This window comes from Mycteria americana, chromosome 1 (assembly GCF_035582795.1).
Source record: "Mycteria americana isolate JAX WOST 10 ecotype Jacksonville Zoo and Gardens chromosome 1, USCA_MyAme_1.0, whole genome shotgun sequence".
Lineage (NCBI taxonomy): Eukaryota > Metazoa > Chordata > Aves > Ciconiiformes > Ciconiidae > Mycteria > Mycteria americana.
Genome location: NC_134365.1, coordinates 141274188 through 141298977, shown reverse-complemented (window position 1 = coordinate 141298977; position 24790 = coordinate 141274188). Strand labels below are relative to the sequence as shown.

The window sequence follows — 24790 nt, the reverse complement described above, 5'->3', positions numbered from 1 at the left end:
ACACTCTTTAAGGAAATATGTAAAAAATGGGTGTTCAAACCTGGCTTTAAAATTTTTGTGCTTCAATATTCCTGTTTGAAAGTGAGGTTAATACTATGTACAGTACCTCACAGCAGATGGTAAAAGGTTTTAGTCCTAAAATGTATTGAAATCCTCTGAGGAAAGACTATTACAGCTGTGCTCAGACACTATTGAACATTGTTTTTCTATCATTTCAAAGTACTATTTGTGAATTTATAGGTGAATATATGTAGGTGAATATATACGTCTAAATGCAGTATGAACGAGATGCTACCTGTATTATTCAGGAACTGATGTTAAGATTGAAGGCAGGGTTTCTTTCACCTTTTCAGCTGTACAATGGATAGGCTTTGGAGCAATACCAAATCCATTTTTAATTCTCATGGTTTAGCACAGATCTGATTTGTGGGCATGCAGCCCTATTTATATGACGTGTTATCCTCTTCAGGGCCAGCCTACTCAATTAAAATAAAATTACTTAAGTTTATGATCCAAATCTCTGATATACTGGAAGTTGGATATAGAACCAACATTTGTGACCTTTCATGAATTATTTGAGATGAATAAAGCCACGGTGTTGTTCTAGGAGTGAAATACTTGTTAAAGTGACTTTTGGATAAGAACACTTGAGAAATTTGACCAAAAAAATTCTGGTTTAAATAAAAATGTTTCCTAAAAGTTTCCCCAGAATGAACATTCCTATCTAATGAGAAACCATCTGTAACTACATATATTGCATATAATGTAACATAATATATATACACCCCCCCCAGCATAATATGTATGTAGCAAAAATAGTGTCCTATCAAAAGGGTATATAAGGGGTTTTATGCTGCTCCTTCTTTTCTTTAATCTCTCCTCTACTTTCTGTATTTCTCTTAAACGAGGGGGGAAGTGACTGTATGATTCCAGAAACAGTGAGACTGACTGAATTTGAAATTATACTTCATAGCTGGAGGATCTATGACTGCTGAAAAGACAAATCCATTTCTCAAATAAGAACTGTGTTGTTATGCACAGTTTCTCTCTGCTAGTAATCATTTATTCTCCTTGCAAATACTAAGTACATTTTAAGAAAATCAGGGTCAGCATTAGAAGACAACAAGCTTTATTGGGCTACAGTTCCAAAACTAATTTTTTTAAACTTATCAAAGCTATAGACCTCAGGAAGGATGAAGCTGATAGGTTAAAGGTAAATACTTTTCCCAGCTTCCTTTGAAGATAAGAAAATTGGTTTCTAAGCCAACAGCACCTCTGAATCTGAAGTATGAGTCAAAACCACGTTGTGCACTTTTTTCATAGAGCAGTGAATACATACTAGCAGTATTTGACGGTCAGCTTCCCAAAATCCAAATTCCACAATGGAGAGGAAAAAATATTTTTACAGCTACAGAAGTTATTGGTTTTGTCATACTTTGTTCTGGTTGTATTTTCAAAAGAATGTAATAAGCTGAATGAGGGCCATTTTTATGTGCGTTTATATGCACAGAGTTTTGTGACCAGATGTCTACTTTATACACATACGTATAAACGATAGTTTCAAATGTTTTGTGGTGCAGTTCAAGAGGTCCTTTTGAAAACATCTTTCTCTGTCTTTTACCCTTGTTGCATAACAACAGCAATATAAATGCCATGTAAGAAAAGCAATACTTGGTGCAGAATTTTCTGAGTTCCTGTGAAGGGAAAAAAATACACTGAGTCTCTTGTTCTTTTGCCATTTGCAAAACCCTGCTTACTTGGTATTTCCTTCTAGGTCTCTTCACAGTTTTCTAAACTTGGCTATTTTAATTTTTCTTTGGCCTGAAAGTTGCCGTACAGCGTTGGATCTCAGACACTGAGCAAACACGGTGATTTTTAAGCTACACAAACATAAACAATGACACCTTTGCAAATTTATTCCATAGCATGGATTTTGGTTCTGTCACTTCACATCCTGTTCTTTAAAGCTTGCATAAATGCAGTATTATAGGGGTATTAAGAAAATAAGATGTTGGGTGAAAGGCAGGTATCTATAGGTCAAGATGGCTTTGCTAGTAAAAACAGTGAAATGCTACACATTTATCAATTTACTGCTCTTCTTTATGATTCTTCAGGCCCAATGAAAGAAGCTGTATCTTGCAGCTTTGCAAGTTTTGCTAATAACCTGCACGCTGGGGACTTTCTGCCTGCACAGCTATGGCAGTTACAAATCACCCCTCCTCACGCCTAATCAGCCTAATCAGCGTGAGGACTCCATTTGAGGTCACCATCAGCAGAAACCATCCTGGTGCTGAAGTTCCTGAATGCCCACTGAGTGTCAGCTGTGGTGTCCTACTTGCCACCGCTTATAGGTGTATATTAGAACTGATAGAAGAACATAGCTTACGGGAAAAAAAGTGAAGTATGTATGACTGTGAAAGTCTCTTCTATAAATGTGATCCTTAAAACGATGCACGTCTCTTTGGATATTTAGTTGCACGGACAGGGCTAAAAGATAACAGCATCCCATTAATTTAGAAGGAAAAGATTTTCTTTTTTATTGCTGTGGCCTTTGTAAGTTATTTCAAACCTTGCCCGTAGTGGCATTAAATTGCTAGATCTACGTTGGCATTTATTCACAATTGTCAGTCTAATTTACACAGAGTGAGTGAAAAAGGGGATTATTTCAGACCTTGTTTTCAAAAGATTTTTTTTAAGTTCCTCTTTCCATTGCTCGTGTTCTGTTTTCTGTCTGTATCGTATTTCTCTTTTTGTTAATTTGCAGCCCTCAGAAAGTCTTAAACAGTGAGTGCCAAGTACTGCTCATCAAAAGATCATTTCCAAGTTGTATTAATCTTTTCCAACATATTTTCCTGCATGAAAAAGAAAAAAAAACCTGCCAAAAAAATTCTTTGGCACATAATAAAATAATTTTGGGTAGCAGACATTTACTCTGAATTCTTGGCAGAAGGTGAACAGGTCAGATATCCAAGAAAAAAGAGTGTAACATTTAATATTAGTGAATAATCACTTCTACAAAACTTCGGGTAACCAGGCATACTATGATTTTTGGCAACAGACACAAGCTACAGCTAGGGATCTTTTCTTTATATTTCCCAGGGACTGTGAAAGAGCCTGTAATACAGGACACATTTCCCAGGGTTCTGGAAATAATTTTAATCGTTCAGCAATCCTAATCTTGAAACAAATGTACAAGCCCTATTGTTCAGCTGATTTTTCTAAAAATATACTTCAACTGCAGTTCTTATTTTAAATTGCTAATGTGTGTCCTTGTTAAGCCCTTTATGTAATTGTGAAGGTAAGTCTTCAAAAATAAGCAGACACTGCCAAAACCAGAGAGGCACTCTAGGATGTATTACAGAGAAAGAAAAAGCTCAGCTAGGAGAAGAATCTCAGGCTGCTGTGAATAATAAACAAAACGCGGTGTAGGATTTTTGCCCACCTTTTTTTTTAACTATTTGTAGAATCTTATCAGTGGTTGAGGCACCAGACTCTTTATTAACTGCAACCGAACGTCTTTCCGAGAAACCGGTGTCCGTTTTGTGAAACCTCTGCATATATACACTAGGGCTTTATGGCGATACTTTATGGGTACATAATTACATTTAGACAGAAATGTAAGGAGAAGCAAGGATGGGGATCCATGTTACGTTTTCAGTTCTCACTCAGCGCATCACATAGGAGGGGAAATACTAGACTCTAAAATGGCAGCTGCAGTCAAGTACAGTGAACATCATTGTATTCTCTTGGGCAATGGGCAAGAAATTCTGTCATTTTCCTCAGGAGCTAGATTAGCGTGTGTTAGGCCCAGGATCAAGAAAATACGGTTGTTCTAAGTTAAACTGTTTGCTTCTGGCTTTGCAGCAGAAATTGCATTCAGATATGCCCTTAGTGATACGTGTCCCTTGCTTCTCTACACTGGTAAATCTAGACCTACAGAGGTCTTGATTTAGTGTTAACTGTGCTGTTTGTACTTCATTAGTATTTGGAACAAATTATTTTGCTAATGGTCCTAGTTCACTCTTCTTTAGTGGAAATTTTTTAAACTGCAGTGGTGGGGCTTTAATTTATTTCAGATCACCACATTGCACCACTCTTCCCTTCTTGCCTTCCTGCTTAGATGGCACTCCCGAGGCCCAGACATCAAACTTGGGAAGATGTTTTTCCACTGGTTGCATCTGGTTTCTTTGGCAAGCAGCTGTGCGGGCAGCTTCGGAGTTACTTGGGTTTGGTAACACGGTAAAGCTGCTGACGGGACTGTGTGGGGACATCTTCCTCCTGCGTGTGATTTTCTTTTGACTCATTACGCTGTAGAATGTTTCTACTTGATGTGTCTAAATCTCCCAGGATTTTTGCCCGTATACCCATTTATGGTCATAAAGATGACTTTCCTTTACCTCCTCACAACCATCTTTTTTTCCCTGCAGCCAGTACAGCTGCAGTCAGCTCTACGTGCCTTCCATTCCTGCATGAATTTTACATCAAAGTCTCGGCAGTAGTGCCAGGTACAATACTACCTTAAGAAAACAGACACTCCTGCAGCCAGAAAACTTGAGGTTGCCAGTGGATCCCGTTATAGCAGTTGCAGGTTGGTTCTGCCGAGCCAGAATTTTTAATCATTTCTAAAACCTTGCTCATTTTGGTATCCTGTACCTGCCAGATATTTTCGAAGAGAACAATATGTTACTTTAGAGATGAGGAATGGAAGAGCTAGTATTGGGAATTTCCAAAAAGAAAGACAACACAATGTCAGAGAAATCAATGAAATAAGAAGTGTGGATTATTTCCACCTGGCGATGGTTACATTGTTACAGAAAAAGAAGGGGTTGTCAGATAGTTTATGCCTCCTCATTTTTTTTTCTCTCTTTCTACTGAGGTAATAACATCACTAATTTAGTGATTTCTGGAAATTGAACCTAAGATCCCTGGATTTGAAAACCTCAGTCTGGACTGCTTGAGGTAAAGAAATAGGAAAATTTATTAAAGGAAATGGCACAGAACTCCATATGAAATCTCACTATTTTCCAGGACAGAGGGCCACACTGGGCATTAGTTTATACAAAGATTTGTAGGAATGGGTTGTTACTTGTACTCGGTGTTGGGATAGAGGCTGTTGGTCATAAAGATGCCTGAGATGTGTGTGAAAGGCAATTTGAATTTCATAGTTCTTTATTCTCTGTTTCATTCTACAGTAACAAATTTTCAGTGAAGAAACTTATAGTACGAATAATTAAACTGAGTAATTTGCAAATAACTTAGACACATCTGTTTTTTTTTTTAAATTATTTGAACAGTATACTAGTTAGATTTACCAGAGAAAACTAAGTCCAGTTAGTTCACAAAGAGAAAACTTGCAGTATTCAACGGATTGCTTAACTATTGCTAATCAAGGCATCCCCGAGGTAACTCCTGAGTAAGCGGCGAAGACTGGAACACTTCAGAAGTCATTGCTTCCACAGACCCTCTTTGTCATTCCCCTCACCTGTACAAACGCAGCAGTAGGTGCTGTAGCTGTTACAATTTAAGATTGCAATTTAAACAAGACTGCTTTTTATGGTGCTAAAGGGACTGGGAAATGAAAGGAGCACTTAGTGAACGTCAGTTAGCTGGATCTGTGATTGCCAGATGAGCTAGCGCAGGGAATACTCGGCAGCACCCCAGCTGTCTGCCTAAAAGGAAGAATCCTTCACTCCCGGGAGAGGGGAGACACATCTCTGGAGAAGACAAGGCATTCCCCAGGCTGTGTGGCTGCCCAGTGCCCTTTCCTATGCCTGCATTTGACAGGCATTTCTGCTGTGAGCCAGGCATATTACAAACAATTAAAAATACATAGCCTGCAGATCAAATGAGCACACACAGAGCAGCATTATGTTAATATCTTTATCAGTGATCTGGACGAGGGAATCGGGTGCGCCCTCAGTAAGTTGCAGATGACACCAAGTTGTGCGGGAGTGTTGATCTGCTGGAGGGTAGGAAGGCTTTGCAGAGGGACCTGGACAGGCTGGATCGATGGGCCAAGGCCAGTTGTATGAGATTCAACAAGGCCAAGTGCTGGGTCCTGCACTTGGGCCACAACAACCCCATGCAACGCTACAGGCTTGGGGAAGAGTGGCTGGAAAGCTGCCCGGCAGAAAAGGACCTGGGGGTGTTGGTCGACAGCCAGCTGAACATGAACCAACAACGTGCCCAGGTGGCCAAGAAGGCCAACAGCATCCTGGCTTGTATCAGGAATAGTGTGGCCAGCAGGACTAGGGAAGTGATCGCGCCCCTGTACTGGGCACTGGTGAGGCCGCACCTCGAATGCTGTGTTCAGTTCTGGGCCCCTCACTACAAGAGAGATATGGAGGTGCTGGAGCATGTCCAGAGAAGGGCAACGAAGCTGGTGAAGGGTCTGGAGAGCAAGTCTTATGAGGAGCGGCTGAGGGAACTGGGGTTGTTTAGCCTGGAGAAGCGGAGGCTGAGGGGAGACCTTATTGCTCTCTACAACTGCCTGAAAGGAGGTTGTAGTGAGGTGGGGGTCGGTCTCTTCTTCCAAGTAGCAAGTGATAGGATGAGAGGAAATGACCTCATTTCCTAGGCCAGGGGAGGTTTAGATTGGATATTAGGAAAAATTTCTTCACCGAAAGGGTTATCAAGTACTGGAACAGGCTGCCCAGAGAAGTGGTTGAGTCCCCATCCCTGGAGGTGTTGAAAAGACGTGTAGATGTGGTGCTTAGGGACATTGTTTAGTGGTGGATTTGGCAGTGCTAGGTTAATGGTTGGACTTGATGATCTTGAAGGTCTTCCAACCTAAATGATTCTATGATTCTATGATTAAATAAAACCTAGTCATATTATGATCAATGACAAATCTTGCTTTAAGGGGAGGCCATTTTTAACTGAAAAAGGAGCAGCAACGGGAAGAAAATCTCTATCATCTCCATTTTTGCAGTTACAGTGAAATCTATCAGTGAAATTTTGCAAAACACAGCCCTATGTATGCATTTTTTGGCACTGCCTAGGGCAAGAATTCCCAAATAGCTGTGTATGTACCACTGACAGTATATAGACACCTCGGTGTCGGAAAAGATACAGCACGGAACCAGGACCTGTTATCACTGTCAGTAAAAAAAAGTGTGGGAATCTCTCGATGAGCAATTTTACTCAGTTTTAAGTCAAAACCACTTGCATAACGATTTTTGGGTTGGGGGGCATTTAAGTCATTTTTTCTGCATTCATTATATCTGCTATGCTTTTTTGCTCTGTAAAATCGTCTAAGACCAACTACGCCACAGTTGATGGGTCACCTCCCTTTAAGGTGATCGTAACAACTTCTGCACTGTTCATTTGGATTTTTTTTTTCATGTGTGATAATGTATTTACCGATTGTACATAGTTTGACAGTTTATGTTTTCCCGTCTTTTTTGAGGTAGAAAAATCCTGGAAGAAATTCTCTCAAGTCTGCTGAAAGGTGCCGTTTGGGGCACTGGTCACGTCAACGGCACAAGTGACAAAACCGGTTCAGTGTGTGGCCATGCTCTCTCCCCTTCTGCCCTTTGTGTTCATGTCTTTAACCTTAAAAGCTCATAGTCTCATTGCATGTATCCTCGAAGGGTTTAGTGCATTAAGGTTCATTTATTGGTGCTATTTGAATAGAAGTTGTTGTTTTATGGAACGATTATTACAGTCACTGAAATGACAGAATTTGTGAGAAATAACGCATATGGACACAGATTTGCAACTTCCATTTGTTTCACTGCTACTACAGCATTTTGAGTTTGGGTCTATTGTGATTTCACGTTCATCGCTACCGCATCCTTTCTTCAGATCCCCACTTGCGCAGCACCTTCTGTCTCTGCTCTCGCTCCCCAACTGCCTTGACAGCCTGCAGAGAGTCACTGGAGGGGGGCGGTGCTCGTCTCTTGGCTTTGCGTTCCCCAGTGTGGTTTCATGAACTTCAGAAGGAGGGCCAAGTTAACATTTGTAACACAAGCTGACATTTAAAAAAACTTGCCTTTGTTTAATAGAAATCACCTTTTTGTAAGACTGAACTATAGAGCTGCAACATTGCTCTGTAATTCAGTGTACTCACACGCAGAGCCCCAAAGAGAACTGATGACATCTGGTAACTATAAAAGCAAAGCTCAAGTGATTTTTCAGCGTTATCAGAAGCCTGACGTTGGTACAGCTTCATTGAGGATTTTGTTAGCTGTGTGTGTTACTTTTAAACCAGTCTACTTTCATATGAGCCTGATGTAAATGCTACGGTAGTACAAGAAATCATGAGGTAATTAGCTATGGGTTGGTGGTCTGGTTGAGTTGTTTCTGTTGTGTTTGGTTTTCTTTTAATTACAATTGTATGGGGAGATTTTTCCAAGAGGGGTGAGGAACGCAATGTCCAGCAGCGCCCACTTAAGCAGTTTCACTCTGTTGATTTTCAGTATTTGGATCTTATCAGATAAGATTTTAGAAAAGTTTGTTACAACTGCTGGAGATGCGGATGAGATTGCTCTTCAGTGACAAAGTAGCCAGGAGTTTTGTGTTTTGTCATCTATCAGGTGCTTTGGTAATAGTTTCTTAGCATCCAGAGAAACAGTAAAATAACAAGATTCCTTGCAGTAACACAGCTGGGGTTTGTGCTAGAAGAAGTTCCTTCTCTCACGTGCAGCCAGGTGAGACGTGTTGCTCTTTGGGGATGTGGCAACCCAGGACAAGAGGATAGCTGTGGTTGTCCACAACCTTGTGGACAAGAGGTTAGCTGTGTGCCACGGTCATCTGTCTGCTGGCAAAGATGGGGCTTGATGTACACCAGCAGCCAACTAAAAAGTCTGCAGGATACCAAATGCAATAATGGGAGGTACAAAGTCATAGTTAAAATTAAGCCTGCTGTAGATCCACAGTAATGATTTTCCTCTCTTTTACATTTTCCGTTGATGTTTGTTGATTGCCATTTTTATGCCATCCAGCTTTTGATTGAACCAGAGACCATGTTACAATTTTCTGAGCTGCCAACTCACAAACTAGCTGCTGCCTTTTTTAGCAGTCAACTTCAGTGCTTCTGGACAACGGCTTAATTATCTCGTTCTTCTCCATTCTTGAGTAGATTTGCTGATTTATCCATCATGCATTTTAAAGTCCATTCCTTTTCAAGAAGGTATTGTTATTGTTGTTGTTGTTGTTGATTAATTTAAATACACATAAATTAAGTGGGATCTGATTCTCTAATTCTGGTTAGTTGCATGACATGTATTTATATATACATAGTGTATATACAGTATTCAGTGATCAAGCCCTCGATCTCTCAGACATGGGCTGTGTATGCTCAGTGCTTGATTTCTTCCTCATTTTGGTGCCCAGTAACGTGCTTAGGTGTCATACAAAACCAATAACAAGGTAAAAGCACTGGCCTGCAGATCTTACAGTCTATTTTGGATGCAGCAGGAGGTCCAGCAGCTCATAAACTAGACCAGGACATAAAGAGCAATACAGGATAAGAATTGGACCAAGGGTTAGAGAAATGATACTGCAGTTTTTCAGGTGTTTTTTGCTGTGCTTTATTTTTATGCCTTGTAATCCTACGTAATTCTGCTCATAGGTGGACCTGCCACTGCCTAAAAAATATCCAAAGCATCCCCCAAAACTGGGGGAGTGCCATGAAGGGAAGATAGGGTCGGGAAAGGAGAGGATAGAGGCTGTTACCAGGAAGAGGAGAAAAACAGTGGCAAAATAAAATGTGTAGGGGGAGAGAATCACAGAGAAATACATACCTCGGTTTCAAATGTGGGAGGCATTCTGTTTCTCAGCTTGTTTTTGCTATCTATCTACAATCATAATTGAGCTAGCTGCAAAAAGGATCTTGAAAACAATTTGAGTGAGAGAGAGAAAGCATTACTGTGGAGCGAGCCCAAAATCCTGTCCTCCAGCCCACACACAATTGGACATTGCAGTGATATGGGGGAAATCCCTTAACGGACAAAACTATAAATGAAACTACTGTTGACAAGGGGAAGAGGCACAGCTATATTTAACGGAAGTATTTTCATTTGAGAGCGGCTTTCTTTTTCTTCTTTTTTTTTTTTTTTTTTCTTCTTTCTTGTCTAGTCGGTGGAGACTGCGAGGGCTCTTCCTGTTTGAGACAGTGCATGGGTAGTTTCCCCAAGGCTTTTAATGTTAGATTAATGCTCTGGAGACAGTGTGGTGATAAATGGGTTTCTACAGTTATATCTACATCCTGTTCCCCCTTCCCCCTCCCGCATCTGCCCCTACGTACAGTCACTCTGCAGCGCTCGCCTTCATACCCAGCAACAGTTTTCAGCAGCTCCAGCCAGTGTTTAAGGCACAGCTCTTTCTTTAAAATGTGTCCAGCAAAATTCTTTAATTTTCAGTGCTGTCACCTTCATTAGCCCTTACTTCTAGGACAAAAATGAAATGGGGAAGAGAAAGAATTCTGCTTAAAGGCCGGGCCGCCACTGGCTTGTCGTCTGCTGTTTGGCAGATCCCTATTAATTACTTTTGCTATTACTGTTCACTTTCAGAAAACGGGTTTACGGGAGCAGCCTTTCTGTTGTTTCACGTTTAAATGGCAATGCTCTGCACGTCATATTGTACTCAGCAATAAATGAGCAGAGGATTTGAAATCTCCTCCCTGGTATAAGGCGATGGCTCCCCTGTGTCAGCTGCATCTATGGCTTGCTTTTATATGACTTGCGCGCTGATAGGGATTTAAGTATTTGTCTTCAGAAAACACCCACACTAAAATGCAGCAAGGGAAACGAAGACTTGAGGCACTTTTTTTAGCTGGACTTGCCCTTATGGCAATTCCTATTTTTTTTATGTGTTTGGTTTTGTTTTCAGTTAGTGCAGTTCTCTGGTTATTTTTCTCTGCGTGCATTTCCATTTCTATACGGCTTCCCCTATACGTGCAGGGGAGGGGGATGGGCAGGGGCGGTGGCAGGGTGGTCAGGATGGCTCTGGTTAACCTCCCTGGCTCCGTGCAGCCAACCCGCGTCCTTCTGCTTACGCAGCAGCGTCTCTCAGATCTCAGAGCAGAATTATTTTTAGACCGTGAAGGTGTATCTGGCTGGTGCATTTAGATTTCATGTCATGGCTTCCTTTTCCTGCTCTCAGGTTTCTCCCACTCGGCCTTCACCTTCGGTATCGAGAGCCACATCAGCCAGTCCAACATCAACGGAACACTAGTGCCACCTGCCGCACTCATCTCCATCCTCCAGAAGGGGCTCCAGTATGTGGAGGCTGAGATCAGCATCAACGAAGTAAGTACCCCCGCCACCGCTCGCACCGCTGGCCGTCCCAACAGCCCGGAGACGCAAGCCACTGCTCCACGGCTTCCGTTCATCTGGTTTCATTTTGTTCCTCGTACTTTGCCCCACCCCCAGCAGAGAGCTGAAAAGCTCCGAGGTAGAAATGTATTTCAATTTTTAGCTGTGGCATTGAGGCCTTCTTTGCACTGCTTAAATGGATTTTATGGTGTTTTCTCTACCCCAGTCAACAAATCCAGGGTGCACAGATTCTCGCAGCAAACAAGAAAATGCGTCACTGTTTACAGTCTTGCGTTTTCAAGGTCATAGCAGAATTTGGCAGGAAAAGCCTGCAATGTGGGTTAAAACTTCACTGACACCTGCTAGCAGGCAGCACTGTGTACAAGCCATGAGAAACCCAATCAAAAATCCATGGAGGTCGCTGGGGAGATTCCCTCTGATTTCAGTCACTTTGGCTCAGATCATGTAAGACCAGGCATCATCCTTCTCACATACATGGCGAAACGGTTGTGTGTAAATTCTGACCCTGGCTGGGGCACTGGTTGTCTGTGGGAATTGTATGAGCAGCCACAAAGTGTCTCTGTTCTCCTTGAACTGCCAGGGGAAACAAAGAGGGGATATGGGAAAAGCCAGCATTTTTGCCCTGCCAACCTTAAAGGCATGATGCTTCAAGAGGGAGTGAAGCATGACAGATAAGCAAGTACTGCACTACAAAATATTTATCAGAGATATTCGTAATCGACAGAGATCTGTAATAAATATTAATAGATAAAAAGCTATTGCTTTTTCCTCTGTAGCTAAATGTAGCATGGGAACAGCATGGGTGAGAACAAAGGAATATAAGATAGAGAAAAGGTTGTGTTGTTTGCAATATGTAGTTTGGAAACCTATTTGTTTTTATCACTAACATTCTGTGGGGTTTTCTTTTTATGACTTGATACCGTGTTTAAAAGTTGTGTATGTGTCTTTTTTTTAATTGGGGCAATGACATTTGACATTCATGCCAAGCTGCACTTTGATGCAGTTATAATAACAAACCAGTGTTAGGAATCTGTCCCAATTTGCTGCTACTTAACATTTTGCCCTGTGCCTGAAATTGGAGCTACACAGTTAGAAACTTTCAGCCATGAACAGCACCTATCAGTTCAGGTCGTATGACAGCTGTAGGGGTCTGCTCCTGTGCATCCAGCTTCAGAATTGGCCTCAGCTGAGAGAATAATCTAAAAATACGTGTGTTGTCACCGTTAAGATTTATGTTGCTCTCATTGTGGTTTGATTTTGTTCAAATACGTACTGTTAAGTACATTACAGCAAAGCAAAGGCCATTCTTACTATGTCTGAACACCAGTAAGGGCTATGTATATGCTTCTCTCTGTGTTACTTCTCTATGTGTACTACTTAAGAGCAGCAAGTAATCAGTGAGTCTGTAAACTAATGTGTTTAAAATTTAAATATTGTTTGTGGTCTGTGAAACGACTATGGAAATAGTCCAGTGAGCAGTTTTACAGTTAAAAATGTAAGATGCCAAAATCCATTGGCAAACACTTTTTTTATTGTGTAGCAAGGATTTGAGCCAGGATTCAAATAAATGTCGGTAGAGACATTTACATTAAAAATGTTGAGGAGAAAGAGAGCTTATATTTTTCTTCTCTAATGACTCTTTCCTCCTTTTTCTTCCCCATGAGGAAACAAATATGTATTATCATAATATTGTAATTGTAAAGGATAATTCAATGACTAGTCCAACAGAAGCATACTAGTCAGCCAAACGAATATTTCTCTTTATTAGTTATTGTTATCTATTGAAAATTATATTGTTTCCCAGCTACTTCATCTATCCATATCCTAATCTTATCTGCTATTCCTCAAACACAAATCTTTCACTGCTTGGTCTTGATTATTTCAAAGAATTAAAGGGAGTTTGCAGAAGATCAGTAAAATGGCACTTTACGGAGGCTACTAAAACCTTTTTCCTATATTTAAGATAATAGGAAAGTGAAAGTGAAGCAAAGCTGAGTAGATATAGCAGTTGTTGACCTGAATCTGTATTGTCTTAAAAAATAGCCCTTAAAGGTTAACTCAATTGGTTGTTAAACCTGAAGCCTTATTTACAGAAATCGAAATGAAAGGCATAACTATTATGAATAAAACTAGCAGAATAAAGGAAAAATAATGGTAAAGCAGTCCTGTACAATCAGCTACAACTAATGGTGCTGGCCTGATGAACGCCATGTAAGTAACCACTGAATTTGTGCATATATCTTGTTTTGGCTGAGGTTCATTATTCATAAGCTGCTTCCATTCCTATGCCTCTGCAAATGGAGGAAGACAAACAATTCAGCCAAAGTCTATTTGCCTTTGTCATAGCTTTAGCCATGACTCAATTTTTTTCCAAATACAAAACAAAGAGAAACTTTCTGTCACCAGTCAGACATTTTTTTTCCACAGCATAATTTTTTTGAATCTGTAAAGAGTTTATATGCCTGAATTTTCTATAAAATTCCAATAAATTACTTATTCACCGAACAGGTTTCTAAGTGGAACATGAGTACATCATGGAACGTGATGGAACAGATCCATCATGGATCTGAGAGAGAGACGGTCCGTAGTAACGTGGCGCTGTTGGTTAAGTCAAAGTGCAGCATCTTCACGCAACCTAGTTTTGGTTCTTTATATCATTACCTCTTTGCCAACCTCAATGGTGAAGATCCTAAATTTGCAGTTTCACTTCTGCTCGTTTTCCCTGCAGGATGGTACAGTATTTGACGGCAGGCCAATAGAATCACTGTCTCTGATAGACGCAGTGATGCCTGATGTTGTTCAGACCCGGCAGCAAGCATTCAGAGAGAAACTAGCTCAGCAGCAAGCCAGTGCAGCGGCAGCAGCAGCAGCAACGGCAGCAACAGCGGGAGCAACGACGACTGCTGTTTCCCAGCAGAACACACCAAAGAACGGAGAAGCCACTGTGAATGGAGAGGAGAACGGGGCACATGCAATAAGTAAGCCAACCCATGCAGCTGCTTGCCACTCCTGGGCAATTTGAGTTTCAATAATATTCTTGTACTTAGTTGGTGTCTGCAAGGCAGTAGAACTCAGGGGAATCATTTCAGGAGGGCGGGGTATTTCTAGAAAGGCTGCTGAGTAAAAATCACGTTTCACATCACAGTGCTGTGTTTTACTGGTGTCCTCTCAGAATCCAGAAACTTCAGGTATCTTCAGAATTGCAAGTTGAAAACAGTATCAAGAAGTGGAACTGTATGCTCTCTCCTTGGGGCAGGCTACCCAGACTTCATTAATATTATCAGCTTTATAGGTGCTTTTAGATATTTGATAAAAGTTGGAACAAGCTGTAGCCCCAGTTGGTCATTTTGGCCAGGCTAGGAGGGAGATGGGTTGAGAGGCTGGGACCTACAAGCCATATCTGTGTAAATGAAGCATGGCCAAAGCATAGCCTTGAGCACTAACTATCCTATGATCATCCAGAGCCTTGGCATGGTCCTTGGCACAGTCTGGCCTATACCAGCTATCCATTCTTGTACAACATGGCCAAGCACAGGATCATCCATAGCCTTATTGGCACGGTCCTTGGCCCAGTTTGGACTATACCAGCTATCCATTCTTGAACAGCATTGCCAAGCACAGGAGAGGGAGTGACATGTGCCAAGGACCATTCCCAGCAGACAGCTTGGATGCAGCCAACCTGTCTTGAAGGCAGAGAGGAAAGAGTTCCTTGCCTTTTTATTTAATAGTACATGCTTAGTCATATGGTCCACTGCAGATATCTAATTGAAGGTCCTACCTTCCCAAGATTTCCTTAGTCTGTGGAACAGTCAGTTCACAAGAGGTCTGAATTCACCTTTGTTTATTGGCGATGGCAGAAGACTGCGCTTGTATCTTAGACATCTAAACTCAGACATATGAAACAAGGAGTGGACATACCTGCTTGTGTAACTAGATCTTGACGACTGTGCTAACATTGTGGGGCAGATATGATTAATGGTTCTGATTTCTGTGTGCAAACCGTGTTAGGGCACTGGATAACTTCTGAAATGAGACCTTAATACCTGATTGTCTTCTGAGAAAATTCTAGAGGAACGTGCATGGCAGGTTTTGTAGGAAGCCCAAACAACTCTTTGGCTTAGACAAGTAGCAGGTCAGGACTGTAGTCATGCAACAGATTTTATTTGTTCTGCAGCGTACATACCTTTATCAGTCTCCATCTTCTCTTTGATCTAAATAGATTCCTCTGTGGGTGAGTGAGAAAAATGCTTTCAAACCAGGTTTTTCTTCAGAGAATTCCAGTCAGATGGGATAGTTTCCCCCAATAAAATGGCAATTATTTAAATTACATTTTTCATTTGAGAAAGCAATTCTAAAAATGTTCTGAAAAGTTTGAAAATACTAATCTCTTTTTAGACTATGGATTTATGTTTTACTTCTGACTGACCCTTTGTTTTGAAATTGAACTTATTTCATATGTGAAGGCGCGTAAACAGAAACGAAAGCACTTTTAAGTGTATCAAATGCTGACATGTTGTTTGTTGACACTTTCCTTCAGCTGATTTGTGAAAATTTTGGGGGAATGTCTTCCTGTCTCAGGACCAAAAAACCCAGATTCTTAAGGTAGAAAACTGATGATAGGTTCATCACTAATACAGAACTGCTCAGACTCATTTCCTTCTGATCTGAAAAAACACCCATGCTATTATATTAGTAAAAGGAAAGCCTTGCAGATCAGTTCAGACGTATGACCACACTCTAAGCCTTGATTTCTCAGATCTGCCATTTTATTATTAAAAAATAATAATTCTCACAGCGATTTTTAATAGAAATATTTTCACAAACAGTTGCAGACCTTTTTTGGAGCATTGAGGAGAAGTCCTGTATTACTTAATATCATCCAATAGCTCTGTCTGGAGCAGGATGCAAGAACGTGACACTCTCTTGTCCAGTAAAATTTCACAGAGGTAGGATATGTGGCAACCAATGAGATACTCTACCAGACAGCAAATTTCAAAGCATTACTGTGGCTAAGCATCCTACCAGGCAGACAAGTTAACTGAGCAGTGGCAATGGGAAGACAGAAAGTCCTTGAAGAGTCTGGCCAGCTGGCATGTGTTGTTGGCAGCTGCCATTGTGCTAGTTGGTCATCCTGGGTGAAGAGGTGAGCTCGGCAATCTAAGGAGAAGGAGGCTTTGGAGAGAAGCTGCTGAGAAATCCAGGGACAGCCGACGCTGTGATCTGTGTGCCTCCCTCGCCTTGGGAGGACTACAACCTTTCTGTCTGAGGCATTCGGAGGATATCAGCAAGGTGGTGTAGCAAAACTGCAGATGAGGATTATACGTGGGAGATGCCCACAGAACTGAAAAGCTGGCATTCTCAGCCTTGAACAGACCTGTTTAAATAAACTCCAAGAGATCTGCCTCTGTAATTATCAGAAACCACTAGAAATAAAGACTAACAAATCTAGCTGGCAATTTACTGCATGGGTCTGATTAACACTCTTACAATTGTATTTCCCTCTCTTGTGGTAAAGTTAGAAAAAGATAGTTACGGTAATGAAATAACAAAAGGGTCATACCCTTCCTTTTCATTGCTTATGCAGGGCAAACTGTATATCCAGCCTTACCTCTTCCCTTATCACCAAGTTCAGAGAGTCTGTTTAGTCTGATAGACTAAGACAAAAGATCTGGCAAGAGCTTAGCTGAGGACAAAAGGTTTAGGGTAGGATTGGACAAAAGTTTACAACAGGATGTAAAATGGCTTAGAGAAGGACAAAAGGTTTAGGATGGATAGGACAAAAGTTTAGGATAGGATGTAAGATGGGTAAGGTGAAAGCTGGGAGACCTACTGGGTAGAAATGACTGCTGATAGGAAAGGTATAAGAAACTTCCCAAGACTTCATTTTCACTGTTGTTGGATTCCACAGAACTAACATATACTGGGATGGGTTTGGATACTGTGCTAGTCCTTAGTCATAACCTGGAAGTCACTTGTATATCAGCCTGTCATAAAAAGGCAGGATGGGGGGAGCGAGTGAAAGAGATGTCTTTGGGAAGTTAGCTAGTTTGCACTTATTCTGACATGGAGTTCTCCCTGACACTGTAAGTCTTTCCAAAAAAGTGTTAGTATATTTAATATAGTATAATATATTTTTGAATGTGGTGTTATCAATATAATATGATAGGGTGATTTGATTTAAGAAAGGGAAGAGACAGAAAAAAATCTAACAATAACAACAGTTTGAGGTGCAGATTCAAATACTAAATAAATAAAATCGCTGCCTTCTCTTGCTGCTTCCTGAGTAATGTTTTCAGCTTTGAGTCACTTATAAAATTAGTAGAAAAAATTAAAATAGGCATGTAGAAATGGAGCCAAACTTTGGATTGTTTTCCAACTCAAATATTTTTAGTGTCATTTATTTCATCATTTTCGCAAGGATTGGCTTGGGTTTAAGAAAAATAAAGCTCTGGAAAAAAGGCTGAGCCCAGTTCCTTTATTATAACTACAGCCGTAAAGAACAACTTCAGTGAAAGACTTGTCAAAAATTTAAGTAAAACACATTTTCTGATAAAAGACAGGGTTAGCACTGGTAAGATCTTAAAAATATATCTTTTTTAATTTGGAGGAAATAGAGAGTTAATATTACTCACTGGTATGTTAGATTTATTTTTTTTTTAACTTAATCATAATAGTTTGGGGGAATATGACTTTTAATTTCCAGTGATTTGGGATTTTTAATACATTTGAGGAAAACATTTAGAAGAGTATAGTGTAGACTTAATGAAAGATCCTCTGGCCTTTAGAAAATGGTTTGTGTGAACATTTGTGCGGAGTCCTCCACTATGTGACCTGCAGACATAAGTTTTTCACCTGTGTCTGTTGCACTTGGTAGAACTGCCGTCTCTTTCAGAGACCCCCTCAGAGGCATTCTTTGTGCAAATGAGGTCTTAACTGAGAGCTTTCTGCTCTGAAGATACTTTTAAAAAAAAGAAGCCTATTCTTGATGGTTACTGCATCTTACTTATCTATTTATTCTCATTCCCCATGCACACATTGTAGCTGCATCCATAGGAAAGCCAAATTTGCAGATGAGACTAGGGCTCACAAGAGCTCATGCTGTGTAAGGCACTCAGCGCTCTTACGAGGGTGCCGTCTTGTGCTCAGGGGTTTCTGCAGTTTTTTGTTGTTATCATAATCGTATCCGTTTTATATTGCTAGTGTCTGTCTGAATCTGAGAAGAGCCTGAAGCAGTATCGCAGAAGGATGAACTGTCCTGTTTGTTCAATGGGGCATTTTAAGTTTTGTGCTTAACAGTAACACTCTAAATATGAATGTTCCTGACTACTGATGAAAATAGGAAGAAAACACATATAATGTGAACATTTGCGAACGATTTCTGAAAGACTCCTCATCTTTCCCTCCCTTTTCTCCTGACGTACCAAAGCTGTAGTGTCAAAATCATTACTAGAAGACAATAGAAAATAATCCGGCAGGTATTTCATTGCTCCCAGAGGCCAGTCAGTCTTGCATGTACTAATGCAGGTATCAGCCGAACAAGGTTTCTTTTTCACAGCATGACTATTTGTGGGTTTTTTCACAGCAGTTAATAACATTCAAAGTGTGTATCTAGGTTCCTCCATCTGGCCATGTACAAACGAATAATATTTCTAAGTATCAGATGGCCTTGCTCTGATACCACCTCTTAACTGTGGGACCTTGGAGTAATGCTGCTTCCAAGCTGTCATTTGGCTTTATTCAGGATTGAAAAGCAGTTCTGCCTTTAGAGCCAGGCAGGTAACAGTAGGATCATACGTGGTAAGAGTCGCTTCTCATTTAAGTTTTTCAAATTAAAACACTTTTTTTCAAATTAAAACACTTGAAATACCTTACTTCTTGATTTACCCCCAGCTTCCAACTCACAGTGCGAACAGGACACAGATGAATGCATAGCCATTACCATGGTGCTGTTTTTCTCATGAAAATATGCTTTAAACCTGGTGATTCTGTGCTGTGCTGAGAAATAGAGGATTGTGAGTTCTAGACTCAGATATTCTGGTGGGTTTTAAAAAGTGCTTTGCTCTTCATTGTCCTGATTGCTCAGAGTATCATATCAAAGTTCCCAGCTGCTAGTGTCAGGCTAAATCTCAACTACTAGTAATCTTGACAGTATTAATTTTAGTAGTTAAACACATAGGGATTTATCAAGGACAATGCTTGACATAGGGACTCAGCATAGGTGTAGATTTTACAAATAGGCATTTGTAATATGTTTAGTTTTATGCAACAAGTCCATAGGTAATAAGTATAGTTAAAAATATAGCTATTTTTAATTAGAAATGTGAGCTGTGAAACTACTGTTAGTTGTTTTCTAATTTTGATACTCAGTGCTATGCAACTCATTGAATTACACGTGAATTACATTCCATTCCATCTATGGCGTAGATATGGCACAGGCATAGTTAATAGGGTACCTAACCAAATATGCAATGAGCAGTGCTACTTTTATGACTCAGCATAAATTAGGCAGAGCAAAACGGGGTATTTGAAAGCCTGGGTAAGGTAGAAATCTGGAGATCTTCCTTCCGATGGCAGTTGTGCAACGTCACAGTCTGTTTTGCCAGTTGATGGGCAATAGCTCAGCAGAGCTTGAGTATTGGGACAGATGGCTGATTTTAAATGCCATAAACATGTGGCAATAAAGGAGCATAATTATTCCACTTGCAAACCTATGGATCTCCATATGTGATTAAAGAATGACTAACTAAAAGACTTAACCCAGAATGAGAACTTGGATTTTGATCAATCAGAGCAGATCAGCTGGCCAAGACATTGATTAGATAACACGAGGGTGCCTTTCCCCCAGCCTGCCAGCTAACTGCTCTTGGATGTGCTTTCTGCGAAATGGGCCACACTTCTGTGTGTAACATCTGCTGTCTGCTGTTTCAGTGTGTTACCTGTCCTTGGTTGGTGTCTTGTTCGCAGAGTATAATAATCTTGTGTTGCTGCCAGGAAGTGTACTTTGAGCTGAATGAGGAAGATTTATACTGAAGCAATGAAAATCTGGAGTGAAAACATTGTTCATGATGCAAATTGGAATGAATTGCTGCCACTAAGAGAAATTAATCATTTTTAAATCACTTTTTTTCCTTAAGGAAATAAAAGAGCTTTATAAAAATAAAGTTACTTAGACTGCAGTCTAAAGAACACCAGAATTACAGCACGCAGGTTAAGTGTATCTATGCCTCAGTTGGTACCTTTGCATATATTATGATATCCTTGAGAAGGTGATCACTCACCGTTTCACTACCGTGCTTAGGGAATGAGGCCCTTACTCGGTATATTCTTCATCTGTGAGTAGCACACATACTACTTAGAGGACACTGTGTAAGAAAATGTATGTGCTGTGTGTTACTTTTTTAAAAGAACGGCATAAAGCTTATCTCAAATGTGGCAATCTGCTATTTTAATAGATGTGTAAGTCATTTTTAATGAAGCCAGCTTCAAAAAAAACTACACTGAAATAAATGCTAACTGTTTTTTGAAGAAAAGCTTTGTGCATTTATACAAAATATTTTGGAAAGCTCTACATCTTGAGGAAATATAAATTTGAATCATCATAGGGAAGAAAATAGAGTAATATGGTCAGTGACACAACACAGAGTATTATTTATAGTGTATACATTACTGTAAGCTCTAGGCCATGGGTAGCCAGCTTGCTTTCAAAGCAGACCTAATGGCATCTTGCAAACTACTTATTCTGATATATCTCTTTACAGATAATCATTCAAAGCCAATGGAAATTGACGGGGATGTTGAAATTCCTCCTAACAAAGCAACAGTCCTTCGGGGCCATGAATCAGAGGTGTTCATCTGTGCCTGGAACCCTGTCAGTGACCTGCTAGCATCTGGGTAAGACCATGACTGCAACCAGCTGCTGCAATTAGAGTGTATTTAGAAATGCAAGAACCTGCGAGTGTATACTAGAGATGAATGAGTATTCTCTTCACTGTCTTTTCAGCCTGCAACTGCTTTTTTCAGCAGTACTGTGCCTATGTAGGAGTTAAGTAATTATAAGGTGACGCAGAATATGAAGCATTTGCACATTTAGGATGTGCACTCTGTGGCCCTGAATACACATAAATTTTTTTTTAAAGTTTTTAAAATAACTATGGATAATTCTCAGACTATTTGAAGTTCATGTAATCTACTCCTACTGCTCTTAGTTAATGGTTCACATTGGGGTCTCAGAAAGTCTTTGGCATCCATGTTTTCTTCTTAAAAGTATGGAGACCCTAAAACAGTTCTCTTTGGCTATGTCTGCATTGGTGTGGGGCAGCACAAACAAATAGATCTGTAAAGCAAGACTATTGTGTGAGGACCATACGTCACCACTGTTTGTGTCGCGGGGCAGGGGCTTCAGGCTGGACCTGGTTTTGTCCGATGAGCTGATCATGAGGGCATGTTTTGGTTTATTGTCATTGAAAAGGAGTGTAGTCCTGGACTGCTCAGCAATGACAACCAAAGCATGGTAAGTGGGACAATCAGGAGATTGCCTTACAAAAAGCACTTTCGATCCAAACAAAAATGCTAATGTAAACATACCCTAAGAGCTATATACAGACACTGTTGGAATCTGTGTTTGTTTATGCTTAAAGTTAAACCTTAAAATGAAGGCTGAATTTAAGAAGTCTTAACTGGGAATGTGGAGGAAAGCTGATAGAAGTTAGAGGAGAGACGTGGGTCTTCACTTAAAGTTACCTGACACTGTAAACACATTTATTACAAGGAAGAGGAAAGTCCTTATTTTATTTCCAACTTTTTGTATGATCATCAGAATAGTTGTCTTATGAGATCTTTGTTGACTTAATACATGAAAACAAGGCAAGTGCAAAGTACAAATGGGACAGAATAAATAGGAAAAATAAAAGTCATTAACAGAAATAAATATCAGGTTGGATAACCAGCACAAGAACTCTAAGAGAGTGAAGACAGCAGTTTCCAAAGAGTAATTTAAACAATAAACTTTTAGAAAACAGAATCCTTCTGAGTATACTTCGTTTCTGGAATGCCCAGACCTGGTAGTACTTTTAGCATCTGTAGCGCTAGGTATCTTCATTTATTAATTTTAAATGGGTATAGCAGTAGAATCTGCAAAAGCTGTACGTAGGGGTTTTGGATGGAAAAACCGTGGTTTTCAGCTCTTTTTTCCGTAGACTCAGTGGGTCTTCTGGTTTGTGATAGGGTCCCTGCATGATGCCATGGTAATAATGGCAGCCATACTCCTATGCTATGCATTTGCTGTATTTTCTGTATATATAACTGTATTCCTCTACCCACTCAGTTTTCTAGTGTCTCAGGCAATATTGCTTGGCAGTATTACTTATCCCTAGCAAATTATTATTATTAAGAAGGGAAGTCCTGATAATTAAGGTCAGTAACCAGTTAAAATAGGCAAGCATAAAACAGTTATTTCACACAGATTGTCATCTTCCTGGCATACAGTTGAGTGAGCCATAAAAAGAGATTTATTTAATGTATAAATAAATAAAAATTAGGATTTACAAACATGGAAGAACTGTAGCATATGATATTCCTTAATCGTCCCGGCCCAAATCTGAGAGGATGTTTTCAAGGAAAAAAAAAGAATCTGCGATGTTCATGAAATGTTACTGCCTACATAGCAATTTGTAAATCAACATCAAATGATACTGAACGAACATGCTCCTGTACTACTCCTCTAACTTTTCCATATATGCCTAAATGCTTTGACTACCCGTAAATGTTAAATCACGACCTAATAGTGAAGAAAACCTCAAAAACTAAGAAGAATTTAGTTAGCCTCATTAAATTGTTTTCATGGTTGTTTCTTATTAAAGATGAAAATCTAGGGAAGGTTTCATAAAATCTGGAAAAGCTTTCCCATAGTGGAGGCAAACTTAATTAGAATTTCATGGGCTGTCTTGAGATCAACAGCTCGCCAGTACTTTATTTAAGATCATTCAAATGAAGGGACTGTATTTGTTGATACAATAGATGTCCTTTAGCCCTGTCATCCTAAACTATATACTTTTTAATAATAAACTTACCCATTATGTTATTTATTTGAATTATATGGAGAACAGTCTTCAGGTGATCAGTTATCACACCCACATTATTATCTAAAGGAAAATCAATGGGGAGAAAGGATACCATACAGCATTATTCTTTAGGGACACCTGGTGGCACCTGAGATGAAGTGAAGAATGCTGCTTTATTCTGGAGAATATCTGCACAGCTGAAATTAGGCATCTCCTCAAGTGCTCTGTCCCTCTGCAGGTACCTACATGTCTCAACTCATTACATAGGGAGTTAAGACTCCTAAGTATAGATGCTCAGACCTCATCTGTTGGCTTTAGCATTGGTAACTACTTTCCAGTATCTGACTCACCTCTCTGCCAGTGCTTGCCATACTGTACTGCTTCCCTAGGGTCTGTGGCTCACAGTCCTAGTGTGCATGTGGACCATTTAATAAACCAGAGTACCTACTGCAGTGACAGAGGAACCAGTGGGTGTTTAACTTTGCGGCGGAGTGCCAAGCACTGGTAGATGGATCCCTGGGACAGTGATATCTTACACAGCTTCAGGTAGACCTGGAGGATGATAATCAGAACCATTAGTCAGATGTCTAAGATAGAGGAGTAGCCTCTCACTATCCCTTCAGTTAAGCTTTACCCTTCATTGTAATAGGTCTTTATTAATAAGCTTTGCTACTGATTTTGGAAGCACATAAATACACACATGGCTAGAAAGTACAGTCAGGTGCTGTGTCTCATGCAGACTAATGGCAATGCAATGAAAATGCAAATAATTTAGATTCATGTGCATCTTGATCAGATTTTAGTCTGCTCATAAGAAACAAAGTATGTGATACAGTTAGCCTTCAGCTAATGCAGCAGTGAGTGCGTGATGAAGCTTACATGACTGAAATGGCATAGAATGCACAGAAAAAATTAAACTGAAAGAAGAGAGCTGATTGTCTGATTATGCCATTGCACAAAGAAGTGTTTGAGATGTCTGGTATAATCATAGTGCAAGCTCATCTACAGGTAAACTATGTATTATGGCACCAATTAAACAAGGGGGAGAAATTCCCCAAAATCTACATATGCTGCAGTTGTTTGTGCTTTACAAAGTAATGCTTCAAAAAACGAAAACTACAGTTAGTCTGATGTGCAAACACTGAATTGTTAGGTTCTATAATAGCCATATTGTGCTGCCCAGTCCATAGTTTTCTTCTGTTTTCCCATCTGCCTGATTGTACCCGTCTGTTGTCTTCTTCAAAAATACGTATAAAAACCTAACTCTTAAATAAGGGAAATAACATATTCGTTGTGTTTATACAGTGCCTAGCACAAACGAATCTCAATTCATGGGAAAGTATTTTTTTCAAGCCTTGTTATACAAGCAACAAATTTTTCTAACAATTAGCAGCAGTTTAGACAGCAACCTGATGTAATCTTCAAAGCACTGAAAGAATAATGCAGGTTCAC

General features: G+C 40.0%; 1 protein-coding gene across 6 annotated transcripts in view; it reads left to right on the top strand.

Moving 5' to 3' along the window:
• Positions 1-24790, top strand: part of TBL1X (transducin beta like 1 X-linked) — a 204740-nt gene that overhangs the window by 155863 nt on the left and 24087 nt on the right. For all 6 annotated transcript variants that reach the window (XM_075522606.1, XM_075522581.1, XM_075522590.1 and 3 more), the window contains 3 exons: positions 11107-11252; positions 14008-14257; positions 21038-21170. In XM_075522606.1, coding sequence (XP_075378721.1) covers positions 11107-11252; positions 14008-14257; positions 21038-21170 — 529 coding nt within the window. The remainder of the gene's footprint in view (positions 1-11106; positions 11253-14007; positions 14258-21037; positions 21171-24790) is intronic.